At 38.4% G+C, this 21,915-nt stretch overlaps 1 protein-coding gene across 5 annotated transcripts in view; it reads right to left on the bottom strand.

Annotated features, from left to right (window-relative positions):
* Positions 1 to 21,915, bottom strand: part of VEPH1 (ventricular zone expressed PH domain containing 1) — a 288,546-nt gene that overhangs the window by 96,296 nt on the left and 170,335 nt on the right. For all 5 annotated transcript variants that reach the window (XM_070374201.1, XM_070374213.1, XM_070374197.1 and 2 more), the window contains exon 9: positions 20,957 to 21,354. In XM_070374201.1, the coding sequence (XP_070230302.1) occupies positions 20,957 to 21,354 (398 nt within the window). The remainder of the gene's footprint in view (positions 1 to 20,956; positions 21,355 to 21,915) is intronic.

Below are 21,915 nucleotides of genomic sequence, written 5' to 3'. Positions count from 1 at the left end.
TCAGGCAAACCCTGATCCCCTGCAGGTACCACGCCACATGCTACCAATTACTTCATGATTCTGCAAAATGTGTAACAGACACCAGATTTAGGGCACAGGAAATTTTAGTATTAAACTCTAGTAAAATGGGTCTGTTTACATTTCTCCCCCCGGAGGAAAAGAAGATGATCCTAAGATTGTCTACATGTGAGTCATCCACGTCATTCTTCTCTCTGGTTGGTGGTTCTGAACTAAGTAATTCTGGCCTCACCGCCCCTTGACAACCTCAACAAAACACTCCTAAGACAGTGATATGTATTGACCAAGAGGTTGGATGATGTCAGATAGGTTGTTGCAAGTTGCACTCCAAACATACATGTCTATTGTCTCAAGTTCTTTGAAGTGGCTTTTAGCAATTCCTAATTGAGCCTGGCTTTCCTAAGATGTCCACTAGGAAGTTGATTTCGCAATCATGTGTCTGACATGGGAAAACTAGGGAGCATCTTGTTTCATTTGCTACTGCTCAAAGAAGTTTCACTGAATAGAAAGCAACTAATTTTGTGTAGCCAGTTCTGAGTTACACTATGAATATGGGAGCTAATTTTAGAACATAATTCTAGACTTAAGGGAAACTCAATACTGCAGGCCACAGTATAACTGAAAGCTTCTGAGGAATGTATATGAGCTGTAATCTTAGAGCATAAATTCTGAAAGATGTTAGAGATAACCTGCCATTGATGCAGTTGCCATAACAATATGAACAGCTAGTAAGCTTGAAGAAGGTTGATTTCATTTGACATCTGGCACCAGGGAAATATCTAACATCATCATTATCAACTACTTTGGAGATTTATCAAGTGTGGTGCATTGGGCTGGATATTGAAACTAGAAAAAGACTCATTGAAGAGTCTCACAATTTAAGAGCTGTTAGTAGTATATGAATACATATACATACATATTTTAAAAAGCAATCCAAGGCAAAGTACAAGATGAACAGTACCTGCCATCACTGAGGACAGAGATTGTAAGACTGATCTAGAGGTGATGAATTGGTGGGCCTAGAGAAGTGGAATAGAGGGAACCCAGAGGAGCAATGATGTGGGCAAATGTATGGATGTGGATGAAAACAGAACTTCCAAAAAGGCAGCGTGGGATGGACAGACAGCAACAAGGTCATATATTTAGGGTTGAGTCCTGATTTTGCCATCTACTGGCCATATTACTTTGGCTATTTGACTTTCTCTTTTTTCATCTATAAAATGAGGATAATGATCACTAGATGGTACATGCTTTTCATCAAGATTAATGAAAAACAATTATTCAGTTATCCTTTTATTCAATAAATATTCATTTACTGAGAAAGATGCTCAGTAAAGTTAGCTATTCTTACTCATGATGAGACAACCCATTTGGAAAGAGCAAGTCCATGTGGGAAAGTACTGGAGCTAGAAACTAGAGGAATAATCCCATAAAGAAAACTGAGAGCCGAAGAACTGATGCTCTTGAACTGTGGTGTTGGAGAAGACTCTTGAGAGTCCCTTGGACAGCAAGGAGATCAGACCAGTCAGTCAATCCCAAAGGAAATCATTTCCGAATATTCATCGGAAGGACTGAGGCTGAAGCTCCAATACTTTGGCCACCTGATGTGAAGAACTGACTCATTAGAAAAGACCCTGATGCTGGGAAAGATTGAAGGTGGGAGGAGAAGGAGACATCAGAGGACAAGATGGTTGGATGGCAGCACCGACTCTATGGACATGAGTCTGAGCAAGCTCCGGGAGTTGACTATGGACAGGAAAGCCTGGCATGTTACAATCCATGGGGTCTCAAAGAGTTGGACATGACTGAGAGACTAAACTAAAACTGAAACTGAAATTCGTGGTGATGAATATATAGCCCCTTGATACTAACACGGATACAAAGACAAACAATTACAGAAAACAAATGGTGGTCTATTTCTAATATTTATGATATACATATATTTCTTTGTTCAATATTTTGTAGTAATTCTCTCTTTTCTTGTTTAAGGGGGAGAGGGAATAGCTAGCTAGAAAGAAGGTAGTCAAAATAGAAGTTGTAAAAAATAGAATCTAAAATATCCAGACATACAAAGATTAGATTGCACTAATAGAGCTCCTTCTAAAAGATTGGTTTTGGGGGACTTTCCTGGTGGTCTGGTGGCCAAGACTCCATGCTCCCAATGCTTGGAGCCCAGGTGTGATCCCTGGTCAGGGAACTAGATCTAGATCTTGCATGCTACAACTAAGAGTTTGTATGCTGTAACTAAAGATCCCACATCAGTTCAGTTCAGTTCAGTCACTCAGTTGTGTCCAACTCTTTGTGACCCCATGAACTGCAGCACGCCAGGCCTCCCTGTCCATCACCAACTCCCAGAGTCCACCCAAACCCATGTCCATTGAGTCAGTGATGCCATCCAACCATCTCATCCTCTGTTGTCTCCTCAATCTTTCCCAGCATCAGGGTCTTTTCCAATGAGTCAGCTCTTTGCATCAGGTGGTCAAAGTATTGGAGTTTCAGCCTCAACATCAGTCCTTCCAATGAACACCCAGGACTGATCTCCTTTAGGATGGACTGGTTGGATTTCCTCGCAGTCCAAGGAACTCTCAAGAGTCTTCTCCAATACCACAGTTCAAAATCATCAATTCTTCAGTGCTCAGCTTTCTTTATAGTCCAACTCTCACATCCATACATGACCAATGGAAAAACCATAGCCTTGACTAGAAAGACCTTTGTTGGGAAAGTAATGTCTCTGCTTTTGAATATGCTGTCTAGGTTAGTAATAACTTTCCTTCCAAGGAGTAAGCATCTTTTAATTTCATTGCTGAAATTGCCATCTGCAGTGATTTTGGAGCCCAGAAAAATAAAGTCTGACACTGTTTCCACTGTTTCCTCAGCTATCTGCCATGAAGTGATGGGACCGGATGCCATGATCTTAGTTTTCTGAATGTTGAGTTTTAAGCCAACTTTTTTGCTCTCCTGTTTCACACTCTAATCAAGAGGCTCTTTAGTTCGTCTTCACTTTCTGCCATAAGGGTGGTGTCATCTGCATATCTGAGGTTATTGAGATTTCTCCCAGCAATCTTGATTCCAGCTTGTGCTTCATCCAGCCCAGTGTTTCTCATGATGTACTCTGCATAGAAGTTAAATAAGCAGGGTGACAATATACAGCCTTGACGTACTCCTTTTCCTATTTGGAACTAGTTTGTTGTTCCATGTCCAGTTCTAACTGTTGCTTCCTGACCTGCATACAGGTTTCTCAAGAGGCAGGTCAGGTGGTCTGGTATTCCCATCTCTTTCAGAATTTTCCACAGTTTATTGTGATCCACACAGTCAAAGGCTTTGGCATAGGCAACTTAAAAAATAAAAGATCCCGCATGCCACAACTAAAACTCAATGCAGCCAAGTAAATAAGTAATTTTTTTTTAAAAAAGTACCTTGAATTTTGGTTTTCCTAAGCAGTAAAAAAACATATCAAAAGGAATTTAATACAGTATAGAAATAGACTCATAGGAATTTTTAAAAGGTCATTCATTCAACATGTGTTTACTGAGATCCTACAGTACAGACATAGAATATACAGTAAATAAAAGATGCGTTGCTCATTTTATCTAGTAGGATGCAAGCAAAAAGAATAATGCACAAAAATACAACTGTGATAAGTACTACGAAGGAAAAAGAAGAAGGAAAAAAACTCCCAAAGAATGGTATGAGAACAGCTAATTTACACTGGGGTGATGGTCAGAGAGGTCTGCTCTGAGGAAGCAACATTTGTGTCAAGACTTCTAGGACTGGCAAGAGTGAGCAAAGTGAAGGATGAAGGCAGACAGGCCCAGCTTTGGGCTCCATGATGGGAAAGAACCTGGGCTGTGGGGCTGATGTACACTGCCATCAAAGGCTGTGGTAGATCTGGTAGCCTAGTTTTGTTCTTTTTAAATGTGTATAAATCTCACCCACGATAGGTGACTTCAAAGCTAACTTGGCCTGGATTACATCTAAGATCCTCTGGGAACTCTTGGAATACAACTTTGAAAATTCCATATTTTTGGCTGCCAAGAGGAGTCTAATTCCTAAGCCTATATAGAAGGATGGCTTACAAAAGACCTTCCAGCTTCAAGAGACCACATTCAGGCTTGAATCCCTGGTGGGGATTCATTGGCAGAGAATACAGGGGTTAGACCCCTGATTCGGGAAAATTCCACATGCTGCCGCAGAGCAGCTAAGCCCGTGCGCCACATCTGTTGAGCCTGTGGTCTAGAGCCCGGGAGCCACAACTGCTGAGCTCACGTGCTTGAACTACTGAAGGCCGAGCCCTAGAGTCTGTGCTCTACCACAAAGAAGCCAACGCGGTGAGAAGGCCAAGAACCGCAACTAGAGAAAACCCCGAGCAGCAGCGAAGACCCAGCACAGCCAAAAATAAATACATAAATAAAGTTATATACAAAGAAAGACCACATTCACAAAAAGCAACTCAAATCAGACCCAGTGAATTTATAGGAAACCATGTTGACTATACTGTGCTCCAAGAATAAAATGGTAATAAAGAGCAAAATAAAAGGTAGTAGAGTTAATTTATTTCCTTATTAAGTTTATAACTCCTCTCTGTTTGAATCACTTGCACTTGGCTCTGAGTGAGATGGCCAAAGTTCTTCCTGCAGGTCCAATGTGGCAAATGCCCACTCTTACAGCTCTCTCATCTTACTGGGTCAAGCTTTCCCCCAGTACAATTAATTATCGCTTAAATCCAAGGGTAAAACCTGCAGGCTGTCTGCACATGTGCTTACAGGGGGTGCCTTCAGTATCCACATTAATGTAAAGTCCAGTAGGTGGAGAACCAGAGGCACCAGGAGCAGGCGGCATCAGATGGGCAGAGTAGGCAGAGCTAAAGCTCTACCACCAGGAAGCGTTCACGGTTCCTTGTATTCCACGCCTTTCCTATACCCAGAGGGAAGAAAAGACTGCTGAATTTGATTTTAATTTTACTTTTTGCCAAAATGGAAGATCAGTGAACAGCCCCTTCACCTAATCACCTCCATCAATATTAGGATGCCTTAGACTCAGTGAAATGCTCTCTGAGAAGCTGCTCAGGAAAAGTCCAAAGTTTGTGTGTATGGGGTCTTGGGGGTGTTTTTACTTTGACATTCTCAAACAAAGTAGACAGATACTAAAGAATGAAAGGAATGTGCGTGGGAGAAAGAAATGCAAATACAATGAACTGAGACAGGAGATGAGAACATCACAGAGAGGGAGAAGATAAGATTCATTCAAGTCAAATCAAAGGAAACACAATAATGGGATAGTGTTTGCAATAACTCAAGAAGTCCAATGTTTTTCCCTCTGAATAGAGCAAGCAGGACCTGAATATAACTAGTGTCTGTTTTGAGACAAAAGGGAGAAAGGAGCACAAAAAGAGTCTATCTCAAAAAAAAAAACTAAACTAAATCAAGTTTGCATATCTTTTTTTTCTCTTCAATTCTCTAAACATTCTGCTGGGAAAAGGAGATGGGAGTTACTGGCTCAGAGTTAGGGAAGCTTGTTATATATGACCCCAGTGACCCTTGAAGTTTGTATCGGTTACCACAGAGCACATGGCTTTGTTTGCTTGGCCAACGGAGGGCTGTGAAGTTAGACACCCGAATAGCCCATCTGGCACCATAGCTACCAGCCTTCCTTGGTCTGAGCTTTCTTCTGTGGACAGAGACCCAGACATGCAAATCAGTACCCAGAAACCTGCTTTCTGCCATTCCTTGTCTTCCAACTTCCTGCCCCTTCCATCCTCAGGTGAGGAAATTCATCACTGAGGACTAGAAGTGACTGTACAAACAGGAGCAAATTATTACCTTGGGTCTCAGAAAGAAGGTTGGAGGGAGTTTCAAAATAGCTTAATAGCTCTAAAAAAAGCACTAACAGTTAAACTGCTCGTTCTTGTTGGCACTATTCTTATTTAAAAAGCCCACTGAATATTAAAACATTTACAGCTGGAGTCAAGACCACCCCTACCCTCATTCAGTGACTTTGAGTTTTGCAAATAAGCTAAGCATGGCAGCTCCGGCAGTGACTGCATCAGGTTAGGCCCAATTTTCCTGAGAAGCAGTTTGCTGCCACCAACCCTAACTAGATCACTAGAGCTCAGCAGAACTTACAAAAGCCCTCTCGTGTGCACCTCCCATGGACCACAAACCATATTACCTAGGCACTGTTTACTGCCAAGGTTGCATCTCCTTTACTCTGCCGAACATTCTGTTGACATCCTTCGTCTGCTGTTTTCTCTATTCTCCTAAGTTTATACTTTTTAATTCCTCATTATTATTTATGTGGCATTTTAGTGGTAGTGGAGATAAACATGGGTTCAACCAGCCATGTTTACTGCAAGTCTTGTGTGTACTAGATGAATGTGACACCCAGTAAAAACTGACTGTCTAGAATAAGGTTTGATAAGCTACAGCTGTTGGTCAAGTCTGATTCACTGCTTATTTGTATAAATAAAGTTTTATTGGAACTCAGTCATGCCCACCCATGCATTTACACTACAGTGACAGAGTTGGGTAGTTGCAACAGAAACCTCTGGATTGTCTCTGCCCAAAATATTTACTACTTGATCTTTTACAGAAAAAATTTGCCAATCTCCAGTCTAGAATGCAAGCTGGTAACAATGATTAATATTGCAAGGCTTGATGTAAATATTTCTCTATGTTTCAAACGTTTGAAAGATGTTAAAAATTTTTGAATTATTACATTTAATCTTAGTATCAAAGAGGATGTCACAGCTAGGAAAGAAACATATTTTACTAAGGTACGGCAAAAGAATATCCTTTGAAAGAAAGATACTGATTTAGATTCAATATAGCTGTGAGATGTTATTCATAAAAAATCTGATAATTTTTATCTGAAACCTGAGAATTCTTCACATACTAATTAACGCTAACTTACTAGCAGGTATGTTGTCTCTGGTGCTTTAACAAAAGTATTTCATTTAAAAGATTATCCTGCTTAATTTTTGTAGCAAAAGGTAGTTATAATTATACATTACTGGCTTAGATTTTTCAATTGAACTTTTAAATTAGTCTATGTTTTTGAAATCCACATTTTCACCATCTGATTAAAAAGTATTTTTCATTATCTTTGAAAAATAGCCCTTCCTGAAAAGGTCAAAATGCTTTCCAATGCAGTCTTGGAAGGAAATACATAAAACCTCTAACAGTGGTAAACTGGTAAGATTAAGGATAATTTTCTTTAATCCTTTCTCTATTTTCCAAATTTTTACAGTAAACATTATACTTTGATAATGATAAAAAATTAACTTCAGTTGGAGTTTTTTCCACTAGTAAATGGATTAGAATTGGGTTGTGCTATTGGTTGATAAATTCAATTAATCAGCTGTCACAAAATTATCACAGTGGACTAGCCTTCTGAAGGATAAGTGATGAGTTTTTTGTTGTGTACACAAAAAATTTCAGGCAATCACAGTCTCAGAGATGCAAAATACTCAGCAACTAAGAACTGTGTCTGGAAAACATCCACTGGATATAAATAATTTGACAGTTTCTTCCAGCTCACATGTGCCATTTTTAGTTTGAAGAATAAGATCATTCTCCCCACAGGAGACAGAGCTATCCATCCATTGCTCAGCTCACGCCTTTCCTATATACAAGCAGAGGCAGTGGAGACTGTGGGGAGTTACACTGTCCCTTGCCTTCCCCACCCCATTTTTTCCTACAGATGAAAATCCACATGTAATTAATGTCAACGATAGCTGGAGCCTACAACATGAATATTGATTGAATTTTGAGTTTAGAATACCAAAACTTTCAGGAATAATTTTTTTTTTTTGGTACATAGCTCACTTAATTCTCAATACACAGTGGCCATTACTACAGAATAGTGACTCTTGGCCCTGACTCTGGCTGCCTGAACCCATGCGTCTAACCACTGTATCCCACAGCCTCACTCCTGCACTTTCTCCTCTAATTGTATGAATAACTATAAAGAAGCTCGTTTATCTAAATAGAACTAACAATGATCAGTTTTCACTGATTCAGTATTTCCTTCAATCTAGCAAATGTTTTGAAAAATAGCATGCACGTATTGCAAGCAAATGATTAACCATTTTGCCTCTTTTAATGCTGAGTTTGAGATCTAATTTCTTTCTTTGTGGCCATCTCTGTGTATTCTTAATCTTTTATATTGCATAATAACATCCTAAACTTTTCTTTTCCTATTGAAATAAAGGCCACCAACCTAACTGTAAGTGAAATGTTACATGCAATGTGAAAGCCCACTTGACAAAAAGGTGAAATTCAGTCGCACATTGAAGGTCAGGTTCTGGGCAGGCCTGCTCCTGCTCTTTGTTGGTTCATTTGCCTGTTCATTCGTTCATTCATTCAGCTGTGTGCGTTGAGCACCTGCTCTGTGTCTGGCACTGTGTTGGGCATTGGGAATAGAGAGCAATTGCTCTCTATAGAGAGGGCATTGCTGGGATGTAACCAATACTGATTCAGAGCCTCGTGTGGCCTGCTTCTCATCTCAGTTGCAGGGGCTGGAGTGACGGACGCCCCGCTCCAGCTTTGTGTCTGGGACTCCAAACTGCGATACTCTCAGTACATATCTCACAAAGTGTGTGCGAGTGGGGGATGTTAGATAAGAGTTATTGAAGCTAGAGCCCTAAAAGCCAAGGTATTGGAAATGTAAAGAAAGGCACCCTGAATCCTGCTCTAGGGTCCAAGGAAATCTCTTCAGGCTCCAAGTGCTACTCTGTCTCTCCCTGGACTGGGTTGAAGCTCCCCATGCTGAAAAGACCATAGCTGCTTACCCATGTGGGAACTTCATGCAAAGATAGGGAACGGCTCCAGGAATCCCCTTTTTGGGGCCCAAAGAAGTATTTTTTGGAAGGTCATTCATCTGACGAAGGCAGTGACCTGAGAAGGCCTAAGCTGGCTGACTCCAGCTGGACTCCCTGCTGCAATGGATTTCTTTCCCTGGTCAGCTGCCCACAAGAGATGTCAACCTTACCTGTCCTCTGGGCTGGTGCTGTCACACAGGGCCCTGCACTGGCTGAGCAGGAATAAAGGCAAAGAGGGCTTCACTTGCTCTGGGGACACTGGGGATGTTCACTGGGGACACTCCACCCCCGCATTCCAGATCCTCATCTGTCTGGACAATGCTAGACCCTTCGGTTCCGGTGGAAAGGGACAAACAATGAGAACACAAATGAATGACTTGCTAATAGAAATTATTTGAGGCTCCTCCCCAAAAGGTGGTGTTGAAGCGGGTATAGGCTTTGGAACAGAAAAAATAAGGGGAATTTTTCTTAGATTCTTTAACTGATTTATAGTACCTAATCATTACTTTATCATAGGGGTGGTTCCAAGCTTATCTTGAGTAGAATAACCAATCCATGTCTCCCTGTCTGATTCTATGATTCCATGTCACGTTATGCATTATGTTTTGTTCTTTTTGTTGTTGGCGTTGTTTTTTAACGGTAACTGAGATGGAAGAAACGGAGTATGACCAAAACCAGAAAAAGACTTTTGTCTTCAAAAGTCAATAGGGTTAAAATTTCAGCAATCTGGGCACATCTCTTACTATCAGCAAAAATCATTACTTGATAAGATTTCTATTATCAGTAAAATATTTCATATGTATCAGAAGAGTTTGCCAGTTTACCAAACTATATCTTGATGGATAAAGTGAGGATGAATTTGAAACACGTGGATTACATTTCCTTAAAATGTGCATGAGCTTAAAAGTTATTAATAACAATAATAATGCTTGACTAAAAAACATTTGGGAATTTCTTAAGCCCAAAGAGTTTAAAAAACTAGTTTCTAAGCTGAACTTAAATAGGTACCCTTATCCACTAGGGGGCTATAATTTATGAGAAAGGTATTCACAGGTAATGCTTGAACATACCAAGGATGGCAATGTGCTATACTTTATTCTTTGCTTTGGAAACTGCTTCTTGTTTTAGTGCTTTGGATTCTCAAATAAATCCTTTAATTTATATACCTAATGAATTACTTCAGGAAGACAGAGTAATTCTTTTTGCTATCACACATAAATTAAAAATCCACAATAGTCCAGAGAATTCAAAGCTAACCATGACAAAATTGCTGGAAACATTAAAAAACATCTCAAGTGTTCAGTGTACATTTGATATTGGAATTATGGAGAAGCTGTACAATGTTAGTGCTGTATAAGAATAAATGTCTATACTTGTCTTGATTCTCTTAATATAGATTACATTATTTTTAAGAATTCAAAGGTTTTGTTAAAAAATCAAACAAACATAAAACCCCAGGTTATAATTGTATTTATGAACTAGTAAGACTATAAAATAAAAATTCAGTAGAAGGATATGATAGGGGATATAGGAATAGTCGTAACTGTCTACATTTACTGGAAAAGATAACTTTTATTTAAATATTTTCAAGGTTATTTTTAGAAGAACCTAGAAAATCTGATGTACATTTAGTAGAGAAAAGATGGTCCAAAGTACAATGACATCAGTTCTTAGTAAAACGAAGTACAATCGGATTAACCTGTAAATACCAATGATATGTGTATTCACATATAAATACTTGTCTCAACCCATTTTTCAAGGTGTTGGTATTAGGAAAACATGCATTGCCTCCAGCATATTTTTGCTTAATTTTAACTCTATGCATATTTTAAAGGAAATGTAATCCAAATGTTTCTAACTCATTTTCACAACTTGACTAAGCATCACTGAAGATATATTTGATATCCAAGGTATTCTGAGGTTATTGAAACTACCCTCCATGAGGAACTACATGCCATGTTCCTAAACAGTCAGAAGGTCAAGTGCAAATTCACATATACCAAGAAGTAGAACTTTCTGGCTTCCAAGCCAATCCTTCCTCTTGAAAACTCATATCCTGTGAGAAGAATTAAGGAACAACTGCAACCACAAATTCAGTGCCACGAACAGTCCAAATAACTGAGCCCCATGTCCTTGAGAAGAAAACTAATCTTCTCAATTTAGAGGTAAACATTAAATGAAAGGGGCTTCCCAGGTGGCTCAGTGGTAAAGAATCTGCCTGCCAACCAGAGCACTTGGGTTTGATCTCTGGGATAGGAAGATCCCCTGGAGAAAGAAATGGTAACCCACTCCAGTAGCCTTGCCTGGGAAACCCCACAGACAGAGGAGCCTGGCAGGCTATAGTCCATGGGGTTGCAAAAAGTCAGACATGACTTACCAACTAAACAACAACAACAACAACAACAACAATTAAATGAAGAGTCAGTGAATCACTGTAAGGAAGAAAATTATTTTCTCTACTAATAGGACACATTGGAATTTCTCATTGTTGCAGTAGTAGGTGCATATGAATCACATGGGGGATCTTGTTAAATTGTAGATGCTTGATACAGTAGGTCTAAGAGAGGCCTGAGAATCTGAGTATATAACAAGTCCCCAGGTGAGGTCAATGTTGCTGGTCCATGGACTACACTTTGAGAAGCAAAGCTCTGTTGCCGTTTCTGAGTCACTCCTGATATTTTGGGTTGGATAATTCTTTGTTTTAGTAGAAGGGGGTCGGGTGAGGGCACAGTCCATTCACTCTAAGATGTTTAGCAGCATCCCTGGCCTCTACCCACCAGATGACAGTAGCACCTGCCTCTCCCTCAGACAACCGAAAACGTCCCCAGACATTACTAAGAGTCCCAAGTTTGGCCATAAGATTGCCTCTCCAGTGGAGACCCACTACTCTGTTGTTATGTTTAGGGGTTATATGCTTGCTGCATAATGTAAATACATTTTTGATGAACTAGATTCACTGAATACAGCCTTATCAACCAAATAAACAGTTGTCTTCTCCCCTGCCCCCAAGCAATTATCATATTTATTTATGGACACTCTAGGTTTTCTTAAACTAATCTTATTTTCCTCCTTACTATGATCACTAGAATGCTCAAAATTAAATTTGCAAACAACATTTAAAAACTGAAAATTTCCAGGGATACAATTCTGGAAAATAACTCAACTACCAGATTTATTTTATTTTTATATGTTTGTTTTGTTCTCCTCATATCAAGCAAAGTATGTCTTTTTTATTATATATTTTTGTAGGCTCCTTTATAACAATAATTTGAAATGAGATGAGTTTCCTTTAAGTAAGGTAAGCCAAACAATTTAAATAGAAATAGATCAGCTAGGACAAATATAGTACATTAATTTATTGATCATGATTGGTCATTTACTATTTGATAGATATTGATAAATCTCAGCAGATAGTGAGGCAATTGTCAAAAGTATTGAACAATCAACTATACTTCAATTTTTAAAAAGGTAAAAAAATTATTGAACAATCTGGCCTATTTTCTCCCAATAAACTATTATAAATTGATGGATAAAGTTATCTTGGACAAGTGCAGAAAATTAACATTTTAAACCTTACTTTAGAAATATAAAATCATCAATAAAGTTGAGGCTGATTAAAAATGTGGCCAAAATACAAATATCATATGATATCACTTACATGTAGACTCTAAAAAATTATGCAAATGACTTATTTACAAAACAGAAATAGAGACAGAAAACAAACTTATGGTTACCAAGGGGAAAGTGGGGGAGAAGGATAAATTAGGAGTTTTAGATTAACAGATATATACTACTGGATATAAAATAGATAAATAACAAGGACCTAGAGGATGAGATGGCTGGATGGCATCACTGACTCAATGGACGTGAGTCTGAGTGAACTCCGGGAGTTGGTGATGGACCAGGAGGCCTGGCGTGCTGCGATTCATGGGGTGGCGAAGAGTCGGACACGACTGAGCGACTGATCTGATCTTATCTGACTGTATAGCACTAGGAGCTATATGGAAAAGAATAACCTATATGGAAAATAATATATCCTTTTCAGAACTATATAACAGAATCACTTTGCTGTATACCTGAAACTAACACAACACTGTCAATAAACTATATATCAATGAAAAGAAGTTGCCAAATAATGAGCATTTTACATTTTCCAGCTCTGACATAAGACATTTAGAATTAATTTAGAGAATAAGGCATCTTGTAACAAGATCTTAAAAATGATGAAGCTGAGTGCTTTTCAAATTTCTTTAGGTTGTGGAATTCTTGGTTTAAACACATCTCAGGAAGACCAATATGTAACACCAGCTACCTGAGAGCTGCTCGGTTCGTACAGCAGGAAAATAAAGAAGGATGGAGTGTCTGGGGCCCTCTGAAGGGGCCCCTGATGGTCTTTTGGGAGCACAGGCTGAAAACTCATGACCTTGTGATATACTCTTGGCTTATGTGTGAGGAACTGGTGTCACAGGAGATCAAGCAATCTGTTGCAGGAATTGGAGCTGCCCAATGTCAGAGCTGGGACCTCAGTTCAATTCCACAGACTCTGGTTAGACAGGATTCTGAGGAGTCTGGACTTCTCACCTGGGGCCAAGTTCTCAGCCTCTCTGTTACTGAAAGGAGTTACAAAATAGTTCTTCTAAAACTGTTAAAAAAGTTTAAACCTTGCAGAAATTATACTTTAAAATGTGCAAGTTCCTCCCACTTTCTCCTATTTTCCTACACTCCCATAGCCAATCTGGTTCTTCAGAGAAAACAGTGGTGAGAGATGATGGGTATCTTTCTAGAACTAGCCCACTTTGTATGTATATATAATATACATATAATGCAAATCCTTTTCTTTGTCCTGTGCTTTGCAAGCTCTGTTTCTACTTTTACCACAGCACTTAACACTTCTCAACACTCTACATCCTTCATTTATTTATCATTTCTATTATTTATTGTATGTCTTTTCCCACTAGGACAGTCTCTGTGAAGGCAAGGGTATTTGCCTGTTTAGTTCACTGATGTGTTCCCAGTTCTTAGAATGATGCTGGCTTGTGGTAGGCACCCAGAAATATTTGTAGAATTAATGAATGAATGAAGAAAGAATAGTCAGGATTAATGTGCAGAGCATAGAAGATTTTTAGGGCAGTACAACAATTCTGCATGATACTGCAAAGGTAGATACTTCCAGACAATGGAATATTATTTACTGCTAAAAAGAAACGAGCTATCAAGCCACAAAAAGGCATAAAGGGAACTTTCCTGGTGGTCCAGTGGTTGAGAATCTGCCTGCCAACACAGGGCACATGGGCTTGATCCCTAGTCTAGGAATATTCAACATGCTTCAGGGCAACAGCCTGTGCACCACAACTCCGGAAGCCTGCACTGCAACAAGAGAAGTCACCACAATGAGAAGCCCATGTACCGCAACCAGAACGTAGCCCCTGCTTGCCACAGTTAGAAAACTCCCCTGCCCAGCAGTGAAGGCTCAGAGCAGCCATGAATTTATTAATTTTTTTAAAAGGCATAAGGAAGCTTAAATTCATATACCTAAGTGAAAAAAACCAGTCTGAAAAGGCTACTTGGAAATTAGGGGGTTTGATATGAGAAGCAGAATCAGAGCTCCTGTAATGACATCTGAATTTGTGGCCTATTTTAATGATGGAATAATATTTTAATGATTGTTGGATAATTGGTGTGCATATTTCATCTGAAAAATGATTGTTTTCCATAAAATAATTTATTTTTTAAAAGTCCACTGAATATTTTATTATGAAAAGAAAAAATTAGCCTTTTATAATTTCTTTCTGGTCTCTAATATGGACAGGGCATACATGTTGACAGAGGAAACCCAGGGACTTGGTGTCCTTTAATTAGCTCTTTTTGCCTGACCCTGAGTGGGCCTGCTAATCCATGACATGAAGCTCTGTCTGCTTTAGACAGACTCATCTGCTCCTTGTAAACGTGCACCTCTATGGAAATGGACTATAATAGAAATAAATGGCTGCCAAATTGTCAAACACCTGAACTCCTGACTGCCAACTGTGTGATTGCCTATGTTTTTGAAAAAACATTTAAAAATCCTCCATTATCTGAAGTTTGGCAGTTCATGCGGAGCAAACAAGAGGAAACCCTCTCCTTGGCCCCTCCCCTTTCCTCTGTCAGATCAGAACCCTTTACTCAGCCCTATAATCTCTTTCCAGTTTCCTGGCTACCAGCTCTTCATCACCAGCAGAGCTTAGAAATATAGATTTGCTCAGTTTTTAAATGAGATTTGATGATATCAAGGGACCATTTTGTTTCCCTACAGGGCATATACTGCCAGTTTAATAATGAAAGTAAATAAAAAAAATAACATTCACTTTTCTGAAATTTGGTTTGTGGCAAATTGGATCGAAATGTACTTTTCTGCTGGGGACCGTCGGTGGCTCAGGACCGTCTCGTCCACCACTGTGTGCTTGGGAATAGGGACCGTCCCCAGACAGCAATAATAAAAGGCTGATAGTAACCCCTGAGTATGAACTTCCCTTAAAAAAGATTAAAATCCCCATTACAGAGATAAAGGTATAATGCCACATAGCCTTCTATTTTATAAATAACACATTTAGAAGAATATATTTAGGAATACGAAATATTTCACAGCAGACTACTTCTGCTCCTAGCTATCTCCTCCTTTTTTTTCCCTCTCTTTCTTCTTTTAACATGGCTACTTTAAGGACAAGATATACTGAAAGATACTTCCCTATGCATTTTTTGCTCAATTTACATATTTACTTTTGCTTCTGTTTATTTATTAGCGAGATCCCTTTAAATCTGCTAGACACATACACAAGGTAGACACTATATTAGAGGAACTGACAATTTCAAGGGTTTAGTTTTGACTCATTTAATTTACAGGCAGATAATTTATCCAATGTGCATACCAATTTCACTTTGCACCGTTTTCTAGTTGGATGAATAAACCTCTTCATCCACAGATAATAGCAGGTAAAATAAGGTGCAATTAAGCAGCACACCTCTTTGTCCAACAGCACAGTTAGGGAATTTTATTTAGTCATTTATTTGAATGTGTAAAGAAAATCAAACTTCTTATTTTTTGTACTAAGAAGGAGCTTTTGAAAATATAAATAATAAGAAAGTTATCTGATGTCCTCTAGTGGAACTCTAGGACAAGTTATGTTGTAGATTTAAGCGTGGAATATCCTTACCAGTGACATTGTAATTGTCTAAGTCTTGCAGCTGTTCTTGGCTTGGGACGAACAAGGGCAGTGATTTGATATTAACTCAAAGGAGAGGTTCAGAAGGGATCTTTTCAAAAGGACTTGTAGATCTTCCTTTAGCCGTATTATCTGGATGTTTCTCATGAGCCAGTGTAGATGACAGAAACCAAGATATGTGTGGCAGGAGAAACTGAAAGGGAGAACTCAGCCACCATTTTACCTGTCTTCTCTTTTTGTTTTTTTATTTGGCTGCACCAGGTTTTCGTACAGTTTGCAGGCTCTTTGGTTATGGCATGCAAGCTCTTAGTTGCAGCATGTGGGAGCTAGTTCCCTGACCAGGGATTGAACCCGGGCTCCCTGCATTGGGAGTGTGGAGTCTTAGCCACTGGATCACCAGGGAGGTCCCTACCTGTCTTCTTTTGATGAAAACTCACTCCGGAGAAATGGCAACTGGTGAGCAGGTTAATCCAAGATAAATTCTGAAGTACCAAGAAAAATTCTCTAGAAATTTTTTTTCCCCTAACATGTGCCCTCCAAACAAGGGTTCAGTGGACCACTTTAATGAAATGAGGCTCCAGGGAATTTGTAACATCTTCCTATTTGTTGTTTTTCCCTCTTAAACTGTATGGAAAAACTTTAGGATTTTTCTCTTCCTACAAATATTACAACTTTGTCCGTGGGTAAATGATTCTAATCCTAGAATTAAACCAATTTGCTCTAAAAAAGAAAGGCATCTCCAGAACTATGAAGTGGATCAGTGTTACCATTATCCTCCTTATTGGACCAACTGAGGAGAAAGAGGTAAGGACTGGTGTGGGCTTTGCCTCCTCAGTCATCCCAATATGAGGTTGAACTTGACTGCATACAAAATTTCAGTAAGGAAGTCTTACTTGTAATTAATTATGAAAATAGCACCTGCTTCTTGATATTTACAATGAACTTTTTAAAAATTTTTGTATAGTCTCATATCTGTTCATCAGGAAAAATCAACTCATGTGGGTCTTTCAAGAAAGGACTACATTACCAGCTTTAAAATTAGCTTTCTGCAAGTCAGCTGTGCTGACGTGCTCTACAGATGGGATGTATTTTCACTCAATCAGGAAATACTTCAAAGTGAACCAAAGCAGCATTGATGGGTTCTTGTAAGATTTTATATCTTCCTTTATAGAACTCCAGTGATGGGCCAGACTTTCAAGGATTTATTTCCATATCATGTGCTTTGTTTTAAACTCTAAATCATTTTTGTTCACGTAAATGAATACCAGTGATTCAGATCTTTAAAATACATCCTTGAACTAAATTCCTTGTAAATTGGGCAGATATTAGACTAGCACTCTCATATGAATACACCACTTTCAGTGGTTGGCAAATCTGCCCCTATGCCAGAGGCCAATGGTGCCCAGGAGAGAATAACTGACTTAGGAATAACAGGCTCTTACATACTCAAAATGAACTGCTGACCCAAATTCTTAAATAAGACCTAGGGGTTTCTAGACACGATGATAGATTCGTGCTGACCTATTTGCACAATTGCCTGTCCCCACTGTGATCAATATCATGCAGTAATAAGATGGCTGACTGAGGATAAAAATTCTATTTGTGACTTGATTCACCACATATTGAATTCTGCTGTACAGCGACTAGTGAGGCTCCTATTCTTTCAGTATGTTTTATTACTGAAGTATTAGGCTGAACCATATGAAAGTGATGTTTTTGTTGGTCAAAATAAGGAAGCTGAACAGTTTCTTGTTTTTTGCTTTCATATGAGTCAAACCAATACCAAAAGAACTTTTTTAAGAGATTGTTTTGTCATGTCCTTTTAGCATGGACTTTGTAAAATCAGTCTAAAATTAATCCTGATACTTTGTTGTTGTTCTTGTTCTTATTTCCTGCTGGCTTATTTGTCTTTTTAACTTTTAATGTTGTGAAAGTGGTGTTTATGGTTTTCCTCTTTGTTTCTTGATTACTTTGCATAATTTATAAAGAAAGACCAAATATGCCTCTTCTATACCGATGACACATAAAACAGAACACAGATTCTAAGCCTAAATCTTTCTTCAGTAAATTTTTAAGAAAAGAAACACAGTATTGTTGAGCTGAGCAATCGCATGACATAAGCAAAACTGTGTTGGCCAGATGACTGCTGGCGTTTTGCTGAGTGGTTTACACAATCTCTGAAATAATAACAGTGTGTCCCCTGCAGTTAGCACGAGTCCTTTCTTGGTGGATGTGTTTACGGTGAGTCATATAAATCTTCAATCCCTCACACACTTCCCAGTGCAGAGAATTTATCAACAACTTCTAGGAAATTACAAAAGCATGAATGAATCCAAAATGCCAACTTAAAAAGTACATTCTCAGTTCCTGGTCATTTCTGGTAGAAAATATGAAAAGAAAAAAAATTTTAATAAAATGATGGATTCTTTCAATATTTTAGGAGAAAACCCAAAGTCACCTTGTTAACTCTAAAACTCCCAAAATAATTCAAGGCCATGAGAAATACATTTTTGACAACTAGATACTTAAAGTAACTCTGCCAGTTTTCTTTCACATTTTCACAAGATTAAACCTCATTGTATAGCACATCTTAGATGATTTAAATTAAACTTAAAAAAAAAACCCCAACTATTCTAGTAGATGAAAATGTATCTAATATTTTTGCTACTGACATCCTCTGTCAAACTGGAAAATTCACTTAACCTTTCTTATATTAAATTCTCCAACATTTGTGTTAACTTATTAGCCAAACATGCCATTTAAAGAGTTTGTGTTAATTCAATCTTACTGATTTCAGCTACTTTCAAGTCCTGGTATACTTAATTATCCGAAACTTACATTGAATATGAGCAATGTCACTTTTATTGTTACCATTTTATAAAAGAAGTTTAAGAAAGCTAATCAATAAATTAATGTAAACGCTTTTGACTATGTCAGATTCCCTAGAGATCACCACACTAAGTGAAGTAAGCTGGACAGAGAAAGACAAATATCATATGATATTGCTTATATGTGAAATCTAGGAAAAAATGATACAAAATGAACTTATATACAAGACAAAAGTAGATCCACAAACAATAGATAACAAACTTATGGTTACCCAACGGGAAAGGTGGGAAGGGATAAATTAGGAGTTTGGGGTTAACATATGTACACTACTATATATAAAATAGATAACCAACAGGACCTACTATACAGCAAAGGGAGATAAACTCAGTATTTTGTAATAATTGATAAGGGAGAAGAATCTGAAAAAGAATATACATATGTATATATAACTGAATCGGTTTGCTGTACATCTGAAACTAATACAACACTGTAAATCTACTATACTTCAATTAAAAAAAGAAAATGTCAAGATTCTATACAAATGTGCTAAATAGTAATAATTGTCATTATCAAATGCTTGAATCCCCCTTTTCTTTTGTTAGCATGAGAATCTACTCTTTGATCTGATCTGGAGTGGGAGATGGGAGTAGGAAGTAGAGAATTGAAAAACCCTCCTAGTCCCTAAACATGAAAGGGGATGATAGTCAGTAGGTGGGTAAATATGAGTTAAATTCACTATCCCACAGCTGTGCTACTTTCTAGATGAGGTGCTGCCTGGCTTTTTTCTACGAGAGCTGTAACCTGTGAAAAGATGTCATGACCTACAGGTGGGCAAGGACTGTCATCTAAATCTTAAGGGAAGAACATGGATGCTGCATAAGAGTGATTGTAGGAAAGATCTAATTGGCTGCCAAGTGCCTTCAGCCACCCACACCTGCTCAACCCACTACCAGAAGGGTAAGCCTGCCTTGGGCATGCTGCCATTTTAGTTCTTGTGTTTCCAACCTGTCCTCTTTCCTGGGGCCAGGACTAGGGCACAGAACTTAGCAGAGCATCAGAAAATTTAGCAGTCAAGGTAAATAATATTTTTAAAAATCAAAATAAATACAAAAAGGATGTTGTGCTGTGCTTGGTCATGTCCAACTCTTTGTGACCCCATGGACTGCAGCCCACCAGACACCTTTGTCCATGGAGATTCTCCAGGCAAGAATACTGGAGTGGCTTGCCATGCCTTCCCCTAGGGGATCTTCCCAATCCAGGGATCAAACCCAGGTCTCCTGCATTGCAGGAGGATTCTTTACCAGCTGAGCTACTGGGGAAGCCCCACAAAAAGAATAAATAATATCAAAAGTGCAAATAAAGACATGATCAATACTACTAAACTCCTTTTGTTTCAGCTCCAATATGGCTTGGCAAGACATAGTTACTAATTCTGACTTCACTTAAAATTTTACTGAGCTTTTTTAGTGTCTCCTTAAATTGTGCACCTCAGGGAAGTTCTGGCCCTGATGTTCTTTTCTTACTTTGATTTTTTCTGACTAGTTCACACTCTTACTGGCTCCTGACCTATATCACCTCCTGACCATGGTTTCCATCTTTTCTGTCTACAGTTTAACCTCCAAGAGGTGACGGAGTACATTTGTTTAACTCATAACTGAACCTTTAGCACAGTACCTGGCATACAGTAGCTGCTTTATAAGTGCTTGTTGAATAAACAGAAGAAGAATCTCCTGGAGCCCCATAGATTTCTTGCACGAGGATGGAAAATGCCTTTGGTTGGATGCCTATCCCAGAGCCTGTTTTGGGGCCATGGATCCCTTTCCAGAATTTTCTTAAACACTAGTAATGGGAAACCAGAAACAATTTATTCTGAGGTTTGAAAAAATCAGAGTTGGTGGACTTAGGTAGATTGAAATGGAATAAAAAAAGATGACTGAATTTATTGGGAGAAAAGAGCAATCAAAATATTACGAGTGTTTTCAAATTATCTATTTTACAAAAGATTCAGCAATTTATTCTACTGGAGTTTTATTTGTTTTTTTTTATAGTGATGCCTGAAATTTCTTAAGTTTGGGGAGTTCAGGTCACTTACCTTCAATGGTACACTGGTCAGGGACTGGAATCTTCTTTACCATTTCTACAGCATATGCTTTCACTTTACTGAAGTTCTCCTTTAAGTGCAAGTAGAGTTTATCATGGTATTCTACAGGACTTGTGGTTGTCTCTGGAGTTTCTTCCTGATAGTTCTTTTTAACGGCTTCTGGCAAATTCTCAGATGCTACATGTATAATACTTTGGTGTGAAACTGAAGAATTTCCTAGCTGTGATCCATCAGTGTCTACCTTAAAGGGTGACATCTCATGTCCTTGGCCAAGTGGCTCTATTTCTGAAAGAGAGATGCTGGCTGGCGTATCTTTGCTCTCTATAGCTTCCCCATCCTCTGCACTCAAGGAGTTTGTTAGCACAGTGTGCAAAGCCAAACTCTTTGACCTGCAATACAAACAAAGGGAAGGTTGAGGCAGGTAAAGAAGCTGAGCTACTGTTCACTGACAAGGAAAAGAAAGAATAATAACACTGAGGCGAAAGTTCCTCTAGAGTGTGAAACTGAAAATTGGTGCTATTAATAGATTTGATAAAACATACACATTGTAAAATAAGCCAAATCTTTGTAGATCTAGGCTACTTCCCAAAACAAAGATGTAAAAATCAGTTTCACAGCAAACTGGCTGGGAAATGGTGGAGTTATATATTTATATTCTTTTTTTTTTTCTACTTTTGCTAATGCTTTTTCAGCAGAAATCAAGGAAAGCTTTTGCCAGTCATTCTTGATGTTAGCATATTTATATTTAAGAAGAGTTTTTTTTAAAAAAAATAAGCCACACAACTTGTGATTTTTATTTGCACTCTCCTTTTAATATAGCAAACTACTTTGGATAATGAAAGCACTGTGGATGAATTTTGCTGTAGGTAAAAGATATTTAAAAACTACTTCATAAAAGTGTGACAGTAAAACTAATAGCAAACATGAAGTACATATCCTAAAAATCAGCC

The sequence above is a fragment of the Bos mutus genome, chromosome 1, assembly GCF_027580195.1.
Source record: "Bos mutus isolate GX-2022 chromosome 1, NWIPB_WYAK_1.1, whole genome shotgun sequence".
NCBI classification, from domain to species: Eukaryota; Metazoa; Chordata; class Mammalia; order Artiodactyla; family Bovidae; genus Bos; species Bos mutus.
Note: the sequence above shows the minus strand (reverse complement) of the source record. Positions and strands in the feature narration are given on the sequence as shown.